The sequence below is a fragment of the Porites lutea genome, chromosome 6 (genome assembly GCF_958299795.1).
Source record: "Porites lutea chromosome 6, jaPorLute2.1, whole genome shotgun sequence".
Lineage (NCBI taxonomy): Eukaryota > Metazoa > Cnidaria > Anthozoa > Scleractinia > Poritidae > Porites > Porites lutea.
Window position 1 is genome coordinate 16,903,548 of NC_133206.1, and position 21,186 is coordinate 16,924,733.

Consider the following 21,186-nt stretch of genomic DNA (forward strand, 5'->3'; position numbering starts at 1 on the left):
ACCCCCTGACCCCCCTAGGAAGCTCGTGGCCTTCAGCCACTCGGAACTTCTCCCCCATACGATAAATCCTAGAACCCTGAGTAGTCCTAACTAGAGCTGGTCGCTTAAGAGGATGAGCTCTCGTTAAGCGACCGCAATAGAGGGTGGTCGCTTTCAGAGCTTTAGAAACTCGTTAATAATTTATAAATAAAAAACAAAAGAAATTAATGTTTAATGAGCTTCTATATATCTGATACAGACACGGGTAAACTCTACGTTCATTTTTTTAGGCCATTAACGCAGTGTGTAGTTTTATCCGTTTAAGTGTTGATTTATATGAATAAGACCCTGAGTGGACGCTTATTGGTCGCGAGGGCTTAAAAAGAAAGGAAAAGTCCAGCTGGGTAATCCCAAAAGTGGTCGCGTTCGCTTATGGGAGTGGTTGCTCGCTTTTTATTACAAAGTTTAAGTCACAGTTCAAATGGATTATGAGGTCTCACAGAGGTGGTCGTTACTAGAGTTAGTCGCTTACGAGAGTGGTCGCAATTAAGGAGAACTTCAACTGTAATTTGTAAACTGGATACTCTAGATTCAACAACTTAACAAATTAAAAGAAAAAGAAACCCAGATTCAAAGTTAACCCCGGGTTAGCGCTAATCGGCCTTCAGGAACAACTTTCAACAACTGGGCGGTACCGTGCACTGGGTGGTCTGCTACAGAGCCGTTTGTAGTGTCGTCACGCAATGCTTCCCCCCCCCCCCCCCCCACTAGTTAGTGGGGAGGAGCTTTGCGTGACGACACTAAAACCGGCTGTGTAGCAGACTGTGCACTGGGCCGTAGTTGTTCGAAAGTCCGATTAGCGCTCTCCCGGGGTTAAATTTTAACCCGGGTTTCTTTTTCTTTCGTTCAAAAGCATTTTCTCGGATATTTTTCTCTTTTCTCAGTTAGAGCATCCAATCATAGAGTTGAAAACAAAAAGGATTAAACTTAATTTGCTGTTTTTGAACAACCCAACCCGGTCCTGAGTATTGAGCATATTTATATCCCCTCAAATGGCTCTCGTTTTCATGGCTGTTAAGGTCTATTTAGACTTTCGCTTTTATTCTTCTTCTTCCTCTTTACCGAAAGAACCCAGAAAAAACACTGTACTCGAACGATAGCACTATAGATTGGTAAGATAAGCAACTAACTGCTGAATTTTCCTTCGTATTTATTTACTGAAATGTGAAAAAGACGAGAAATGGCATCTCCGAGACCCTAATTTCAAAAATTTTCGGAGGGAGCATGCGGCCATACCACCTGATAACTTTTTCTCGTGTGTACACCTTGAAAATGCTACGCTACGCCCCTGAAATCCAAGGGAAATTGAACTTAGTTCGAGTTAGAGTAGACTGTTCACAGTCCCCTATTTTTTCGTGAGATCGTTTAGATATGCCACTTACCGTCACGGCTATGTACCGAGGGGGCGGACGTCACCGCCCCCGCCCTCGCCCCCTAAGTAGTTTTGACACTCATGCAAGATGGCAGCCGGTCACGGCGCAAAGCTCTCGATCTCGATGATCTTACGGAAAAATAGACGACTGTGAACAGTCTAGATTTAGAGGGAGTTTCAGTTTTCCGAGTTGGAGTTATCGGGATTCTACTGTATAAAGCCAAGTAAGCACGCAAATTAACTAAAGTAATCCAAGTAACGAAAGTCAGCTAAGTGTCTCAATCACGCAAGGTATAGCGTGTACTAGTTGTCTGAAAATCAGCCGGACAGACCCAACAGTTAGTCCAGTCATATTACAGAAAACAAAAAAAACCGGTTCGTTGAATGAGCACCACACCCGGGGGGGGGAACCCGCATACGAAGGGGTGGCGATGCTCGTCGGAAATTTTGAATTAAACCCCTAAAAGAGACCGATCTGGGAGTATTCCAAGCTTTTTTTGACCCCTAAAAGAGACCATGTTAAAACACAGACAATACAGATATTTTTTATTTTTTCACGTGCGGCCTAAACGAGACCTTCACGGCTAAGTATGATGGCGTTTTGCCCAGAACACCCTAAGTGAGACCAGCCTCGAATAAGCGCCCAACTTGAAGGTAGGAAAAGTTAATAAGCGCCCAGCCTCGAATAAGCACCGACCACGGGCCCCTCCCCTTAAAAGTTTGCCTTACTAAGTACTAATAATGAGATTGAAATCGACAAAGTATTTCTTAGAGTCGTCCCTAAAGACCAAGTTTTCTCAGTATTTTACATGTAAAGTCTGAACGTTCAATGAAAAGTTAAAATTATACTTTGGTACATCTTCACGTTTTATTATTATTTATTGTTTTGTTACAAAATAAACTAACTACTTGCTGAAACCGGCGAAAAATTAAATAAGCGCCCAGCCTGGAATAAGCGCCCACCTACAATCTTGGACAGAATAAAATGCCAGTAAACCTCCATCACCCCCAAATCATGATCAAGCAGAAAACCGCGCAAAGGCCAAACCGCGCCATTTTCCCATACTTGATCTGGGGGGAAGCGGGTACAAATTTTCCATCTATTTTGTCCAAGATTGTAGGTGCAAAAATCTAATAAGCGCCCAGGGCGCTTGATGAAATAAATGCAGTATGTTAATATTTTCCAAGAATAGGTGTATTTGGTCATTTTTAGCCTACCCACTAATATTTCCCATGATGCCATCCGCAACCGCACCCCTTGAGGATAGCGGTGATGACGTCAGGCAGAGAGCACATGGTACAATCCAAAGACAGTAAGGGCTTGTAACTCGGAGGAGTAACTAGTGACTATTATGCCAAGTGCTTCATCGCAATCTTCCATGCAGATCTCAGCGCAGATGGAGAACAACGACGCTACCAAAGCTGTCCTGAATGTCTTGGAAAAGAAAGTCCGTAATCTTGAAAAACGGAAGGTGAGTTAACTTACATTTGAGGCGAGCGATCGAACACGATCCACCGACGGCTCGACCACGCCATGATGGTTGAGTTTTTGACATGTGTTTCTCGCCGCTGAGACATTGTTTCTGTTCGCAGGGAAAGCTTGATTCGTACAAGAAGCTGGTGGACGAGGGGCAAACACTAAATGACGATCAGAAGGTGCGTTTTGAAATGGCCAATTTTTTGCGCAACTTTTCAAACGTGGCGGAAAATGAGTAGGTTTAGTAAAAGCGAAGAGTTTCTTCTTTCAAACGCATTTGTCCGGTTCTTTAACAGACGTATCACCCTACCTGTTTTTCTTAGTGTTATTTATACAGTTAAACTTAATCTGTTTCATAGAAGTGCTATTTAATATTAGATACCGTTTGTTGAAGACTAGATTCGTTCTTGAATATGATGTTGTATCGTTTGACGTGAAGTCACCTTCTCTTTACGCAATCTCGCGATCGTTTAAATTCACTATTTAACTTAAATGTTCTTCTTGGTTAGGAAAATTTCTTATATTTAGCAGACAGCTGTCAGGGTTGTCATGCTTCATTGAAATTAATAGATAATTGTGCAGTACAAATGTAGTGTACGAACGTTTATTTTTCGATTGGGGCCCAGGCCTTTAAATAATTTCCTGGAAACCGGTTATTCTGTCAACAAAACAAAACAATACAAAGTACTACAAAATTCAGAAAAACATAGAATTTAAAGTGTTATGAGAATATTGAATTTTTATTGTGAAAAATATGAACCGAAACAAGTACAAAGTTAACTGTGCCATAGCAGTGATCTTTCGGAAATTACATCACCTGTTTGGTCTCTTACCATAGCATAGTAAGTTAAAAATAGCTGAGCTTAGCATTGCAAATATTGATTGGTTCCATTTCAACTTCAAATTACGATCCTTAATTCAACTGATTATGTCAGGATGGTAAGTAACAAAAACTGTTACAATGAAAGATATGTATTTACATTCGGCCGAGCTGAAAAATGCAGTGACAGTGACACAGAATGGAAGTACTTTCCTACTGGTATGAACGCACGTGAGCCGTTATGGTGTTAATTGACTCTATTGTTGTTATGTGTGTAAGGTTTTGACAGTTGTAATGCAGTCATCTCAGTTCTCAAACTTTCAACTTTTTACTTTATTTTACTTTATCTTACTTTATTTATTTACTGATTGTTTTTTACCTTTAACTCCCAGTGGTTGTGCAACTGCATCGGTTGGGGGATACGTTCCCGTTTTTTTTTTTCCCATTGGGTTTTTGGGTTTTCGTATCAGGCAGCGCACATGACCAGTTAAGCCTGAGTGATTTTATTTTGGATTATTTGTATATTTTTCTCTTAAATTTGACATTAAACTTTCTATGGTATTTGAACAGCAGTAAGCACTTAGGCTCACGGTTTGAGCTACACACCCATTCCCATCTCTTGGTCATGAATATAAATAGGAACACTTGAAATTTCCAGTTTCCCTTACTGGAATGCCATGTACCCCTTGTTTGTTTCAATGCATCTATCATAGGGGCACTTTTTTTCACCGGGGTTGGGGCGGGGGGGAAATTGGGTTGTGGAGGACGTGCATCCCCTAATTCAAATTTCAAAGCCTGCCATTTTATGCGTTAAGGAGGAAGCCATTTCCCAGTCAGTATTCTATTATTGTATTTGAATATGTCAATGTGGCAATTTCAATCCATCTTTGTGTCATTTGTCACCATATATCTCTATTGTGTGGTTCCAGAAAATATCCATACCCCCCCCACGGAAGACCATTGGAAATTCCGAGGGGGAGGGGGGGTTCAAAGGCAGTAATTTCCGAGGGGTATGGGGGGTTCATGGGAAACTATTTTCCAAGGGGTGACAGACCATGTACAAAACATTGAAAGCAATGTACGATCGATCTCAAGCACAAAAACATACCTACGTACGTTGTTTTGAAAAAAAAGTCGGTACTCCTGGCCATTGACATGAGGTTAACATCATTCGCTTTAATGTTTCTGTTTTTCTTTGAGTTCGCTAGCGCTACAATCTCCAGAAGAACGATGTGTCTTTGGAACGAAGTCGAAAACGATTGAAAATGGCGGACATAACTGGAGTCTTCTCTTCGTCTCGTCTTCGTCCGACCGACATTAAAGTGCTTTCACTTCTGTTCACTGAGTATCCCTTTTCGCTTCCTTGACATGCATGACACACATTTTTGATAGGTTTCATGTTTTATCAGCGTTTACTGTGCGTGGAAACTCATGAAAAATGCGATGAGACGAGAATACTTTCGTTCCCATTTCTTGCTCGACCTTCACAAGGCCCGGCTACCTGGCTAGTAAATTCTGCAATCGTGACGACGTTCAGGAAATCTAGCGCATTGGCATGTACGTGTTGGTGAAGTTTTCGGCCCTTAAATAATAGTCAACCTGAAGAAACTGACAAAATCTGTAGAAATAAAAACAGCCAGACAGGAACCTTGTAAGTTTCTGGGTTTTTCTTGCTACCGTTTGCAAAGTTGTTTAAGCGGGTGAAACTTACATTAACGTTCGTGTCGCAGTAAACACAAAAACGTAGAACAATCGACGTTTAAACTTTGCAAACCAAATGTTTAAGCTTAATTTATAAGCTTACAAAAAAACAACACAGACATAATTTGCAAACGTGATGGCGAAAAAGCTAAAAGTTTGGCTGAATAATAAACTTAACAAACGTTTACGCTGCACTGTTGTAATAAAATTCTTCCGTATTTTCATAACTGCGTTAGTATTAACTTTCTTTGTTTTTAAGTGCCCAAACTACTTTGAATTTCTAAAGTGTGGTAAGCGAAGTCCCCATTTTAAAATTCTGGAAATTCCTGGGGGGAGGGGGGTCATCAAAGACCCCCTGGAACGGAAAATCCTGGGGGGTGGGGGGGTGCAAATCAAAGTGTCTTCCGTGGTGGGGGTATGGATATTTTCTGGAACTACACATTATACTGCTTTTTCAAGGCTATGTCACCTGTTAGAATTTTACCCGGTGAACAGGGACTCATCATAGTCTTCCACCTTTGATTATTTTTGTGTGAAAGTTAACAGTTAGTGTGTGAGTCACTCATATAGAAGTGATAAAAAATTGCCACTCCAGACAGAGATGGATTTTCAGTAAACAGCTGTTGGAAGGCTTAAGTTAAGGAAAGAAGAATATTGCCTTGAATATAAGCCTACTTCCCGGCATCAGTGGATTCTTAAACAAAGTCAACCTCACTATTACAGGCACTTCACACTTCATTTTGAACTGTGTGCTGGCTTTTATTACCACAATTGAGTCTGTGCAGACTTTGAGTCAGTTATTTATAAATGAGTGACTTTTTAGTTTTTCCATGGATACAATTCACAGAGTAATGGCTTTGTGGAAGTTAGAGGTGTTAAGTTGGACAATGAGAATGTCCTTTTTTTAGCATTATTCTTACAACATGACCTACTTGCCTAATGCTGTTCCCCCATTAATACTGACATGTTCTATGAGTCCCTTACATACTATGGGTTTGACTGTACAAAAATCTTGCATGGAGAACTAAATTTTCCCTTGCCTTTGTTTGTTGTAGCTTGCTGTTGGTCAACTGACGCAAGTAGAACAGAACCTTGAGTTTGCTAGAGATCTACAAAAGAACATTACTCAGATCTACACTGAAGTAAGTGATAGCAGGGTTCTTAATTTAATAAGTTGTTATAAATCAATCAGTGTTTCCAAGATACATCACTTAATTATCAGGACAGTAGTTGAGTTCCCTTTGTTGATTTTCCTGATTTGTCCCCAGTCATCTTGCAGGATTTGGGATGTCTATGATTTCCAGTTTTTTAATAGTCAGCAAAATCTGGGACTGTCAGGAAACAGTAAAATCCCATCTGGGATTTCTCCGACATATGAGTACCAGGCTTAAAGAGAAAATCCTTGTTTCAAAATGAAACCAACTGCAAAGTACTTCATATGAAAATAAGTGTCATCTGTACACCAAAATGACTTCACACTTGAGGCTCAGGACGAGATGTAAAATAATGGCTTATTATGCTTCCTTGTCGAAGACTGATGCAGTGCTGAAAACAAGATAAGGAAGTGCAAAGATTAACATAATCTTATTTATTGCCTTCTTCATCTGCAGCATCAAAAGCTTCAAAAGAAAAATGCTAAGCGAGATCAGGCTGCACAGCTCGCAGCACAGCGTGAAGGAGATATCTCTAAGGTGTGTCAGGTACTGGAACTGCAGGCATTGATGGACAACTTGTCAGAGGATGTGCGGGCAGACTTTTTGAATGGTAGCAATGGTGCTGTGGTAAGTTTTTTTAAAAAAAACTGTCCGCTTATCTTGCTGTGCATACATGTAACTTACAGTAACTTTGTTAAAACAGTACCTCTCAAAAATAAGTTGACAATCTTGACTCAAGACTTGAAACTCAATCCTTGCATCTCAAAAGTGGAACAAATTGTTCATGTTTCAAGACTTGAGAATCGAGTTTCGACAAACTTCCATTCTGAATATTCATCACTTGAAAGGGTTTAGAGAAAATGATTTATTCCTTGAGAAACATAGAGCAACAAGTCGCATCTACCGTCAGCCCTTTGACATGTACATGTCATGCATAAGGATTTTAGGTGACAAAAAAAGGACCAATGGCAGGTTTTTTGAACTTGAATTTCGGATAACCGAGTCGCTGTATTTTTATATGAATTCTATCTTAAGAATTATGAGAGCGGTTTGATTGTTAACGCATATTTTGTAACGGTATGTAAGCTCAATTGTGTTAGTCGCGACAGCTTAGAAAAAAAGGCCTTTTGCAGCTAGCCTTTCAGGTGGCACAAAACCGCCATGCTGAAAAGGCATACATAATTTTACATGGTAATTTCCATTGTTTATCTTGCCCTAGTGCGACTTTTGCTCTCCAGCAACATGAATGGCTAGCTGCAAAGGGCCCATTAAACCTACTGAGAAATATGATCTTGAAGTTTATGATAGCAGCTGTGAATCTTTTTAGAAAACTCTCATTTGTTTTTGTAAGCTGTTCAAAAAAAACTACAAGAAGTGTAGCAAAATTAGAAAGGTAAAGTTAAAGCTGTAAAAAGGATATGAGAAATCTCCGAGCGTACCTATTTGCAGTGAGATAGAAAGTGCTAACATGTAAGGACAATTTGCATATGTCACTTGCAATTTGAAACCTCTTACTTGAGCGTGCAATTTGCAACTTTTAAATTCATACAACAGTGATGAAATATTTCAAAAAACAAGTCACAATTACGGGAGGCTTCCTAAGCCCTAGGATTTCACAGTAACAATCCTGTCTGGCACTGTGTTGTTACCGTGATCTTTAAATAAAGGAACCAAAAAACATTTTCACAGTGACATATGCTGACATATTATAGTATTTTTCCACTCAGATTCTTAACTAGTAGAGCAATTCTTGATGACTCAGCTTGCAGGGTGTTCATTAGGCATCGGAGATCGGAGAATTCTCCGGCTACTACGCAGATTTCTCCGGCTAAATTTCGATGGACTGTAGCTATCTTTACTCAGACGTGGAGCCGTTATGTAGTAGGAAAATATATTCGGGGAAAATAGTGTCCTTGTTAAGATAAAAACAGAACATGTTGAACAAATAATTTTTCGTTGACATTTGCACGTTGTTGAAAATTGTTAAAATATATGTAGAAATGAGCATGTCACGGACATTGTAAAGTAATGCGTAATTTTAACGTCATGCCCACGTGAATTTAGCTACTGAAGTCATACCTAAATAAATAACGAAAGAATATAAATAACCAGCCAGCGTGCCAGCCAAAAAAGCTTATTGGAACACCTAAAATAAATAGAAAAAATTGTCGACGGCTTGCTTTAGCGTGGAGAGTTTCCTGTTTGCTAGAGCCGTTCTTTTTATTTACTAGTGAAAAGTCTTGAAAACAGTACACGGCGAACAAATAAAATCGGCAAAGTCACGAAATGAAAACTTGGCCAAATTTAAGCGCAAATAGTGAACTACATTTGTGAAAAAACGATTTTGCTATGCCAAAAAAATCTGGCGATGATTACCGTATATTTAATATGAGTATCAAATTACTTCTAAGCAAATGCAAATTTCGACAGAGGCGGGAAGAGTTTTCTCACGTCTCGTGCTATTTATAGAACAGTGTTTATTACGGTATATAGCTCTTCTAAAATTCAAAGAACAAAACATCCGTTTGGCACCATTTTAAGGTATACATTGCTTTTTGTTTGCCAGCTAGAAAGAAATGAAATTTGCTGTCAGATAACAGGAAATGGCATCTCAGAGGGTTAAAAAATCCAAAATTTCCTGGGGGCGCATGCCCCCAGACCCCCCTAGGGTGGAGCGAGCGTTGCTCGCTCCTCGAAAGAGCTTCGCTCTTTCGCAACATTCTCCTGTTACTTTAACCTACTCTCCTGCTACTGTAATTCTTAATGAAAACCCTGAGCTTGTGTATCATTTTTCTTCCCTCCACCATTTTGATTTGTTCCCAAAAGGCATTGCATGTTACTGATGACTCGTGCATGAAAGATGTTTTGCAGTTAAAAACAAGAAAAAAAATATGACTCCAAAAGTTTAAAAAAAATATAGAATCTAAGGTGGTCTTCTAGTGACAATATTTCACTGTTGAAACTGATGATGAGGCCCGGAACTCTCTATATAAAAAGACAATACAGTGCTCCAAGTTCAACTTTTTCCAAAGTGGCCTTTTGGCAACCTAAAATTAAAAGGTGGTCGCCAGACATAAAATAGTGTTCACCAGAAAAAAGGAACACTTTGTGTAACACTACATGAATATTTGAAAGAATCAAAATGGCTGCCCAACCATCGCAATCGAATTTCAGGTGCACGCAACATCTCAAGGCTTAATACCCAGAGAACCAGCCTGAGTGAAATCTAGGCAAATTATAAAGAGAACAGAGCATTAATGATATTTAATACAAATGTCTATCTCACTTTATCTTTAAAACAATAACTACTAGAAAAACTAGAATGGCTTGCCACATGATAGCTGAACTCAGGTTGCCAAATTGGCGACTTTCACTGCAATTTTTAGTTGCCAAAATTTTTTTCTACTCGCCATGGAGACCAAAATGGTCGCAGCTTGGAGCACTGCAATAGATCTGCAACAAACATTTGGGTATACTTCTTTAGTTGGATGGAAGAGGAGTCTGGAGTTTTTGACACTTTAATGCTCACACATTTAACACTTACCTTGACCTTCTTCTGACATTTTAATAGACATTGACGAATTGTAAATAATAGTACACACTGATGTTCTTTATTTAAAAGTATGTTTAACAACATGTTTTTGTACATTATAAGAAATAAAAGTGGGTACCCTTGAATTTTAACGGAACCAAAAAAATTATTGTTACTGACAGTTTCCCATGATCTCTGGGCACGGAACCAAAAAATTGTTATCCATAGGATTTGAAATCCTAGGGCTTGTTCCTCCAAGGCTATTTCATTTGTTATCATTTGCAGACAAGAAACTTGGAACTGCTCTGCAGCGGAATTTACAATTATAAGACATTCGTGCTTGTTTGTTTACTTTTTGTTGATTGGCGGTAATTTTAAGCTAGGTGCTGACAGCAAAAATTTTACGTTTTCGTTTTAAAAGTTCAGAATAAGCAGGGAATTTTGTCAGCCGTTCAACCAGCCCTTTGTGCGTGGATACTTTTTGAAAGCACAAACTTTGTTTTACGGAAATAGCAAGGATGGCAAAAGCCGTTTGTCGCAATCCACAGTAACAGATGTGGTCTGTTTGATGAATTTGTTGTTTGAAAGATCAGTCAAGTGACAAGCCCATTATACAGTACTGCTCGAGTGTCGGGATCGAGACGCGAGTTCAGGTGTACTTACATTTTTCTCGGCAATTTCCCCTGATTTTCAGTACATAAATCTAAAAACAAAAGCAAACAGCCAATGAGCAAGGACACCAGTTTTCCTGGTTTATTTTTTACAAAAAGCGAAGACAAACAACCAGTCTGTTGACACTGAAAATTCCTTGAACAGCGATGCGATATTTTTCGTCTAATACTTCACAGTTGGCGATTGAGGTTTCTTTCGCAGTGAGCCTCCACTTGTGTACCCCTTTCAGAGAAGTCATTCCCTGCTAAACTTTCAAATGAAACCAGTTTTAAGATGGACAGTATTTTGATTGCACCCGTTTGTTGGTAAATCAAAAGGCACCTTGTTAGCAATCAACGACTTGCAGAGGGATTCAACTCCGCGATACACTCACTCTCCGTAAATAACGCAAATCCTGACAAGATATGAACAACCATATGAATTTTCTGAATTTCCATGGCACATATTTAGCCATATTTTCCTACCGTAAGACCATAAAACAATAAAAAAGACAGCAAAATCGATCCTTCTCTCTGCCGACAATGGATCATTCACGAAAACAACCATGCAAGGAATAAGCACTTTGAACTTCTAGCATTTCCGACAGCCAATCAGATCAACGAGCACAAACCTGAATGAGTTTGGATCAGGCCCAATTTTAGTGGTAGCGGTTAGAGAGAATGTGTGAGAACCGCTCAAATTGGGCCTGATCTCAGGTTACTGTTAATAGTATAATATTTGCAAGCACAAAAATGTTGATTATTCGTTGCATGTATCACAGTAAACTGTTAATTCATTGTAAGTTTCTTTTTTACCCTGGCAGTCTTTTTTTACTTAGACATCGCAAACAAAAACATGGATTAGTTTTATCAGATGTTATTATTAGTGATCCTTCAGTGCGAACAGCTGATTTTATCCTGTTAACTTATTTAGAAATCTTGACTGATTACTGACACTCTTTATATTTTTGTCTCTTCATTTGAGACTTTTGATTAAGAGGTTTGCTATCTCCATGCAATAAAAAAATATCGGTGCATTTCTTTTTTATAGGTTGTGTCAGAGGAAAGTTTTGTCCGGATTGATGCGTTTTACAAACTAATCACCCCAAATGCAGAGGAAGAGAAGCCAATTAAGGAACAGCAGTTATTAGCCAGCCAACATATTGTAAAGTTTTTGGAGGCCAGCCCTGAACCTGTTGTAGAAACAACCTGTATCTTTTTGTATGTTGAGTAAGGTTCAAAATTAGTTGAGATCTGTAAAGGGTGCAGGTAAAGCAGGTGTCCTTCAAATTTTTCATGATGATCTCATATGAGGGATGGTCTTTGCCAGGATTTATTTGACAAGAACGCTCTTACAGCAGCATTCAGTCTCCCTTGCTTTGAGATTAGAGTGAAAAACGAGGAGGCGGTTAATTCTACACCAAACAGGATGTACTCACTAAAAGTTTTTTACTTCCTACTTTATCGATGTTGATACTTTTTATTTGTTTATGAATTGATCTAGTACGCATGTTAGCGAGGAACAGAAATACGTCTGTGGTCGCAGGCTATACTTGTGTATAAATACATGAAAATTCAAGGGCCTCGATTCCAGAGAAATTAGATCATTGCCAGAGTTCAAAAAGTGATTTACGTGGCACGTCATTTCAGTCATCACCAAAAATAAACCACGTGCTCATCACAAGAGCCGTTTACATAGAATGAAAGTTTACAACACTCAACCATTGCAGTTTAGCTAGTTAAGATTCTTATTTTTTTCAACCACTCGGTAGTGTTCACTTGTTCCAAAGCAATCAATGCTTTGAAGCAATAGAATTCACGGACCGACATGTTTTGGAAAAGCTCTAAATTTAATCTTTTCTAAGCTTTCTTCGCAAAACATGCGTGGCTTCAATCACGCAGCGATTCTTAGTCCTAGTTTCCACGGTCTCGGCAAGGAACGCCTGGCACAATGATCCCCCTTTTGTGTCTTAAATACGACAAAAATACGCGTTGCAGATTACGAGTCTCGCTGCTTACTCAAGCGAGACTAATAATGGGCGTTGCCATCTTTTTCCTTGGGTCATAGAATTAAGACCGATAATGGCAATCCTACTGTGTTATCTGATGTGGAAGCTTTTGGACTCTGGTTAAAACCTCTTGCAGTGAGGAATTAGATTGTGACATTTTAGGTGGTCATTTTTTAGCAGGGTTCATACAGGTCATGGAAAACCTGGAAACTCATGGAATTTAAGAACTTCATTTTCCAGGCCTGGAAAATCATGGAATTTAATTGTTGGTCCGGGAAAGTCATAAAAATTTAGGTTATGTTTGATAAATTAGATACTGCAGATGTCAAAACAAGGATAGTATAACATAAAGATAGTAATTAGACAGCCTGAACAGCACCCATTTTGGTGGACATGAGAGTTTGTGTCTGTTGAACTGTTTAAGGTCAAAAACTATGCTAAAACAAGGAAAGTTGTCAAAAGTGACAGCTTAACATTAGGTCATGGAAAACTTGAAAAAGTCATGGAAATAGTCATGGAAAGTCATGGAATTTGTAGAGGTTGAAGGAGTACAAACCCTGTTTAGGCCGCATTACTGTACCTGTTTTCCCTTTACTCTGTGAAGATAAGGCACTTAATGAACTTGTTTCATCAATCAACAAGTGTGGATATTTTGAACAATCTCAAGGTGATGAAGAGGAGGAGGAGGAAGAGGAGGAAGAAGCTGCTGAAAATGAGAACACTGAAGCTGATCAAGAAGGAACTGGAGATAATGCCCAACAAACAGAAGTGAGTACTAACCAACAATAAATTTGTCTATAGAAAACAACACTTATAACAGTGTGGAGTAAAAATATTGTCAAAAATTATTTGACAATAAGTTGGGGAATAGTCTGAGCATTATGTGAATAACATTTTAAAATCCCTTCATGTTTGGCTGAATGTATAATTATTTTTTAGGCAAAGTTAAACTCCTCAGCTATAGATAGGGTTAGGTCTTAGTATCATTTGTGTGATTGATTGACTGTAGTCTGGAACTCTTGAAATCACTCATTTTGGCATTCACTACTTGCAATAAGCTTCCGCTTGAAATAAGATATCCCAGTGATTATAGTGTTTGAGAGGACCAAAAAGCACAATACAAGAGATTTGCACCAAAACTTTTGCATATTCTTATTCCAGAATACAACCCTGTATGTTTATTGTTAGGATTTTTGACCTACCAACAGAACGAATGGCCTTTTTAAAAATATGCTATTACTTATCTAGGTGGCAGAGGCAAATAATGGACCAACCGAGACTCACTTTAATGGAGAAAACACTGCAGCCCCTGGTGAAAAAGAAGGAGGTAATGTTGCAACCGTTGCTTCCAATGAACATGGCCTGAATTTCTTGAGTGAATCGGAAGTGGAATCTAAACCAAAGGCTGTAGCAGAACCATCAGCTCCCGCTGCAAATCTGAGTGAAGGAGCCCCCCCTGAAAGTAGCGGATTTGCTGCTCAGGGTGGAGATGAAGGGTGGATTGAACAGGGGGGTGAAGGAAATGCTGGTGAACAAGGAGATGACACAAGTAAGTGAACTGATCTGTTTTAAAATTTCCTTTTAGCCTGCCCTACTATAGTAATAATTTTCCTTTATTACGAGTCTTTATGGTGTAATCTATCAATGAATAAAATAATTGTATGGTGCCTAAATGGATAGGTTGTGGTTCAATTTTATTCTTGGCTTAAATTTTGTTTCCCTTTGTTTTAAACTCATTATCATATGCTACCATACCTCAAAACAAAATTTTACCAAGGTTAAAATTGAACTGCAGCAGATTATATGAAATCCAGGATGTCCAGTATTAAAGTTTTTTTCAAAATTAATTCATCATGGCCTTGTCCCTGGTTACTAAGTGTTCTTCAACAGAGATGACTGTATTATAAGGGTTGATCCATTTAGTGTTGTAACTGTTCCAGCTACAACACTAAAATAGTCATCAAATAATTTAAGATAACTGAAAGTCTCTACCAGCAGGAAATAAACCAGTTGGCTACTGTAATCATGGCCACAGATAGTTTGTGACCAGAGCAGAACTTGAACTGTAGCAAGTCCAGCTCACTCTGCTCTATTGTGGGACATGATTAAGCTTAAAATACGGGAAAAATCGCTCAAATACGCAATGAATAAAACTAAGAAAACAAAGGGCCGTGAGGCAGAACTAGAGCATGCAATTTCCAAACTAGAATCGAAAATGGAGAACGGAGACTCTAGCGTAACAGAAAATTCTGAACTTGCAGAACAACTGAATGATCTAAAGAGTGAGTTAGAAAGAATTATTGAGACTCGTACGAAAGGTTCCATATTGAGAGCTAAAATTAAATGGCATAATGAAGGAGAAAAAAATACGAAATATTTCCTCAACCTAGAAAAGAGACACTATAAGCAAGGCATTATAAGCCAACTTAAAGTGGACGAAAATAACTTTATTACTTCGGATCAGGAAATATTAGCAGAAGGGGAATCTTTTTTTATGAATCTATATACATCCAACAGAAATATACACAATTTAATTGACACATATGATTTTTTTAAACACGAAAACGACACCGTCCTGAATGACGAACAACGGAACAACTGTGAAGGCCTGCTAACTGAAAGGGAATGCCTTGCAGCCCTGAAAACCATGGAACAGGGAAAAACCCCTGGATCTGATGGGCTACCTTCAGAATTTTATAGAGTATTTTGGACAAACATATCAAACTTATTGATTAATGCTCTTAATTATGCGCACGAAACGAGTCAGCTTTCCATCACACAAAGAAGAGGAGTAATCAAACTCATTCCCAAGAAAGACGCTGAGCCGTATTTCATTAAAAACTGGAGACCGCTTACTCTTCTCAACTGCGACTACAAAATTGCAGCAAAGGCTGTAGCTAACAGGCTGAAAAAGGTTCTTCCCGATCTCATCAGCTGTGATCAAACTGGCTTTATGAAAGGCAGGTTTATTGGCGAGAACATACGATTAATAGACTATGTTATTCGTTTTACCAAAGAAAAAAATATCCCAGGGCTATTATTATTTCTTGATTTCGAAAAGGCGTTTGACACGATTGAATGGCCTTTTATCATAAATTCTCTTCAATACTTCGGTTTCGGCCCAAGTGTTGTAAACTGGGTCAAATGCCTTTACAGCAACATAGAGAGCTGCTTCTTAAACAACGGCTGGACAAGCAATTTCTTTAAAATTGAAAGAGGGGTCAGGCAGGGGTGCCCGTTGTCTCCATATCTATTTGTTCTTTCAGTCGAAGTCTTAGCCAAGGCTTTTAAAAGAAACAGCAATATCAGAGGAATACACGTTAACCAAGAGGAAATTAAAATAAGTCAATACGCAGACGATACAACCTTAATATTGAATGGTTCACAAACGTCGCTCTCAGCTGCTCTCAACACACTTGACGATTTTGGAGAAGCCTCGGGTCTCAAACTCAACAGTAAAAAAACAGAAGCAATTTGGATCGGAACATATAGTGGAAAAACAGAAATTCTTCTTCCAGAAAGAAATTTCAGATGGCAAACAAACAAAGTAAAATCTTTAGGCGTTTGGTTTACGACAGACCCTGAAAACACTGTACTTCTAAATTATAAGGAAAAACTGGAAAAAATTAACAATATTCTAAGCAACTGGAAATACCGTAGATTAACCTTAAGTGGGAAGATCACTGTTCTGAAAAGCTTAGTAGCTTCTCAAATTGTGTACGTCTTGGCACCCTTGTGCACAAACAAAAAAATAATTAGCGAGATTAACAAGCTCTTTTACTTGTTCCTTTGGAACGGAAAGGGCGATAAAATAAAGCGAGATATTATGATTAACAATTACCCAGCAGGTGGCCTCAAAATGATTGACATACTATCTTTCAATAAAGCGCTAAAAACCACTTGGATAAAAAAGTACCTGGATACAGATAATCAGGGTAAATGGAAACTTTTTCTAGATCTTGAACTGAAAAAGTTTGAGTGTACCCTACCGTTCACAAGCAACCTTAATAAGATAGACATAGCTAATATCTTCAAAACGCAAGACAGTTTCTTAAAGGAAATTCTCCTAATCTGGTCAGAAATCAATTTTGAAGAGAGGATAACATCAGAGAGCCAGCTTTCAGAACAAGGCATATGGTACAACTCACTTGTAAGGATTAACGACAGCCCTATTTTCTTTAAAGAATGGTATCGTAAAGGCATCACAAAAGTTAAGCACTTAAGGAACAGAGAAGGAAAATTCCTCACTCCACCAGAACTTTTAAACAAATACGACATCAAGGTCCAACCCTTGGCATACTGTGGAATAATTTCTGCTCTTAAAAAGCTATGCAACACATTCAACCAAGGTGACCACACAAACGAAGGTAATAGTTACGAAAGCTTTTCGACAAAACTAATGAAAGCCCAAAAAGCAAGCAAGTTGGTGTATGACAAATTAATTACAAAGAAAAGTGCCCCCCCTACTACAAGCCAGCAAAAATGGAATCAAGACTGCAACTTAGGTCAAAACGAAATAACGTGGGGTGCGACCTACCAGCTAGCTCATAAAATCACAAAAAGCATAAAACTCAGGGAATTTCAATTTAAATTGCTGCACAGAAGAATACCAACAAACGCTTTCTTAACTAAGATAAGAGTAAAAGAAAACTCCAACTGCTCCTTTTGTAAAAAAGAACCAGAAAAACTCGTACACCTTTTCTGGTCCTGCCCCAAAACGGCGCTCTTCTGGGAGAGCATCATAACGCGATTAAAACTTTGCCAAATTATTCCCGATAGTTACTCTGCAGACATGACTGTTTCACTAGGCCTGAGATCAGACTCTTCTAAACTTCAACGCCAGATCAACTTTTGTTTTCTTATTGCCAGGCACTATATCTGGCTCTGCAAAACAAAAGAAGCTATACCTCTATTGCAAGGATTTCTCAAACACCTAAAGACAATTTACAACATACAAGCACAAGCAGAAGCAAACAATGTTCTGCCCAAACAATGGTCATTCCTACACGACATCACGTAGAAACTATCGTTTCTACCATGGCGCTATTCCCAACGCCCCCTGATATTCTCTATGTCTTTCATCCGTAGCTTATCCTGCCTCAATAACGCCAACTATCCTTAAATAAGTTTCTTCTGATGCAACTGTGTACTTGAAGCATACGAAATGTAATAATGTTTGAAAACAGTAGTATTGTTAGCAATGTAAGCAATAAGTATTGTCAGTATTGTAAGTATGGTATGAATGTTGTAAATAATGTAAGCAGTGTAAGCAGTGTTCAATATTGTAATTATTGGGTTAAGTAAAGCAAATAAAAAAAAAAAAAAAAAAAAAAAAAAAAAAAAGTCCAGCTCACTGACTATTGCGGTAGCCTCAGGAAACAGTGGACATTGGTTTCCTCACAAAATGAATTTATCTGAAGAACGAGTGCAGAAATTCCATACTAATGATGTATCACTACTCAGATTTGGGTAGTGTTTCTGATTGGTTTTGCTGCAGGGGAATTTCACTTCATCGAATCCGAAGCACTACTAATATCCGGGTGGTAATAATAAAATCATATGTTGTCAGTATGGAATTTCTGCACTTATCATTTAATGGGGAAACCTGTGGAAAGATCATAAAATATCAGCTGCTTTCTCAAGCTAACCATGCAGCCACAATGACCTCCTTTGATGAACAGTGGTTTGCATATTTCTTAACACAAAGACTTTCCATTCTTTTTTTTGAGGAAGCCATAGGAGCTAGCTGAAGTAGGCAGTAGTTTAATACAGTTGTAGTATGTTGGTCAGTTTAAGTCTGAGTTCAGTTAGGTCTCTCTACTCTGCTAAACCTCTACAAATGGTACCTTTTTTAATCCTACAGGTGGCTTTGATGCTGTAAATCATTCTAATGGCTTTGGCTTCTCCCGCGGTGGACGCGGAGGCCGGGGTGGCTTCCGTAGAGGAGATGGTTACAATCGCCGTGGTGGCCCACCTGGAGATAGAGGAAATAGGCGCGGAGGCAGAGGGGGCTTTGGTGGACAAAGAGGAGGAAGAGAGGGGGGATTTAAACAGCAACAGGTAAAATTAGTATAGGTAATAGCATGATTTGTAGTTATATTTGGCATAAATACCACGAGTGATGTTTCAAAATTGTTACACGTAATTTCACGAGCCGTTAGATGAGTGAAATTTGAAACAATTTTGAAATATCATGAGTGGTATTTATGCCAAATATCACGTACAAATCATGCTGTTATTTGTTTATACTACTACCCGCAAAAGGTTTGTAATTTTCACATGTAGGTATTTCAAATTAAGCAGAAATGCCACTGCTCTAAGCCAATCAAATTGCAGAAATTTCTCCTGTGGTAGTATAAATATTGGAAAACTTTCACAATAATTTGAAACAAAAAAGACGTTGGTTTTGATACTAAATGACATTTTTTGATAGCCTGTTCCAGGCGTTTTTTTTTTTGTTCGTGAATTTCTCTCCCGCGCCCTACTATCTCTACTCCTGGAACAGGCCATGTTTCGACAGCTAAACTGTCATCTTCAGTTTGAAATTGTGAAATACAAAGTATGTTGAATTGCAACGGCGAAAAAAAAACTATAACACCATAATAAAGGGACGTGATAATGTTTGACCATAAAGATAGTTTTAAATGTACTTGGTGTTATTGTTAATAATTGTTATATAGTTTTTTTCTCTTCCGCAATTCAAACTGAAGAGGACAGTATCAGAAATGTTGTTTTTCGTAAAATTATAACTCGTCTGCTGCTATCCAGACCCTTTGATAAAGCTTTCTACTCCATTTACTAGCAGACAGTATCCTTTGATGTTATGTTTCCTCAGAGGAACCTCTGCAATGTCAAAACTTTCCTCTTATGGAAGCCACAGAGCACCCAAGACAACCACGGGGTACCAAGCAAGTGTGGTGAATGACAAACTGTTTTTTGTTCTTTTTTCAGGATAATTACCAAAGACGAGGTAACCGTGGAGGTCCACCCAGAGGTGGCCGTGGGGGTGACAGGGGAGGACAGCGTGGGCGTGGACCCCCTCAGCAGTAGCTTCTCGTTTACAACTAAATTAAAAAGCATAACTTCAGTGAGTTAGGAAGATTTTGATGGAGCTTTTGGCATAAAGTTACAAGAACTGACCTAGTTACAAGCTTGAGGGCTTTTGTTGTAAGCCGTCTGCATGCAGCAAGTGTGAAACTATTTTACCTCCTGTTAATAGTTCAGCAAGTGTTCAAGCAAGATCTGGCACTTCATTTCTCCTTCCAGTGCACAGAACTTCAATTACTTCAGAGATCAACGTATTATTCTGTTGACCTTCGGACAAAGATGCATTGCCAAGTGTATTGTGGATGTTATGTCGAGTGATGAGATGTTGTTTGAAGTTCGCATAGGTGAAAATGACTTCTGCAGTCCACAGTCCACGACCTGCCTCACAAGGGCATGGGATAAATTAATTATATTAAAGAGATCCAGGCATCAGCAACTTGCTACTGCAGGGATGGACATTTGTACGCCATTGGTCTCTCTTGCAGCTGTTTTTTTGTGCTTCTTCTTCCTCTTTTTCTTTTTCTTTCCCTGGAACCCACAGTCTCAGCAGCAGCTGCAAGGGAGACAGACATTTCAGTGATAATTGATATTTATATATCACAAAACAGAGACATTGACGCATGCGTTGTAATGTACTAGTCTGTCATAAAATAGAGCAGTTTCTTAACTGGCCAGCGTGAGATTTTCTGTCAACGACTAATTTATTTTGTCATACGGAATCAGTTGGAAAATACTTTCTTGTGGTGCCGTTGGTTGTGGTAGTATTTGATCTTGGTCAAAGGAGTGTTTGCTGGCTGCTTGTTTGACTGACTCGCTTTAAATGATGGGCTATTACATTAGTATAGCAATTTGATTCCAAAGTTGAAAACTATTAATTGTTTGTGGAGTCCATTGTGTCCGGGTTGTGTTAAGTTGAAAGCAGAGGCCACGCAAAAGAGATTTTCTAAGAATGAAAGTATTGTAATGTAAAAAGAATAAAGCAGTTTGGTTAATTATTATCGTCGAGTTTTTAAGTGGATTTTAAATGAGCATAACGTCTGTCGAGCTTTTTTCCGGTTTCCCTCTCCCTTATCCCTGTAGAGTAATAGTTGAAACTCCCGATGGTGGTTTCCCTCGGGAAGCAGAGAAAGTACCCGTTATCGGAGCAGGCCGCTTAAGGGATTGATGGTAAGAACTGTTGCAATGGAGACATTGTTCAGGAAGGACTCGAGGTGGTCGCTTTCAGAGCGGGAGCTTGTGCCACTCGCACTTCAGCTATTTTGATACCTCTATGTCCTGCGTCTCCAACGCGTTAAGGTGGCTCGATACAGTTTTCAAGGGCCAATTCCTCCTAAGTTTGAGCATAAACTACGTCGCCATAAACAAAGTTTTGAAAAAATTGCCAC

General features: G+C 38.9%; 1 protein-coding gene across 1 annotated transcript; it reads left to right on the plus strand.

Annotated features, from left to right (window-relative positions):
- Nucleotides 1-2,697: 2,697 nt before the first annotated feature.
- Nucleotides 2,698-20,799, plus strand: LOC140940017 (uncharacterized). The gene is made up of 9 exons (XM_073388877.1): nt 2,698-2,883; nt 3,005-3,067; nt 6,465-6,551; nt 7,020-7,190; nt 11,797-11,956; nt 13,359-13,522; nt 14,003-14,303; nt 18,618-18,814; nt 19,706-20,799. Exons 1-9 carry the CDS (start codon nt 2,764-2,766, stop codon nt 19,802-19,804), a joined length of 1,362 nt encoding a protein of 453 aa, XP_073244978.1. The 5' UTR covers nt 2,698-2,763; the 3' UTR covers nt 19,805-20,799.
- The last annotated feature ends 387 nt before the right edge of the window (nt 20,800-21,186 follow it).

Coding starts and splice junctions, on each gene's coding strand:
- LOC140940017 (XM_073388877.1), top strand. CDS start 2,764: ATGCCAAGTGCTTCATCGCAATCTTCCATGCAGATCTCAGCGCAGATG. Junction 2,884..3,004: donor GTAATCTTGAAAAACGGAAG/GTGAGTTAACTT, acceptor TTCTGTTCGCAG/GGAAAGCTTGATTCGTACAA. Junction 3,068..6,464: donor CACTAAATGACGATCAGAAG/GTGCGTTTTGAA, acceptor TGTTTGTTGTAG/CTTGCTGTTGGTCAACTGAC.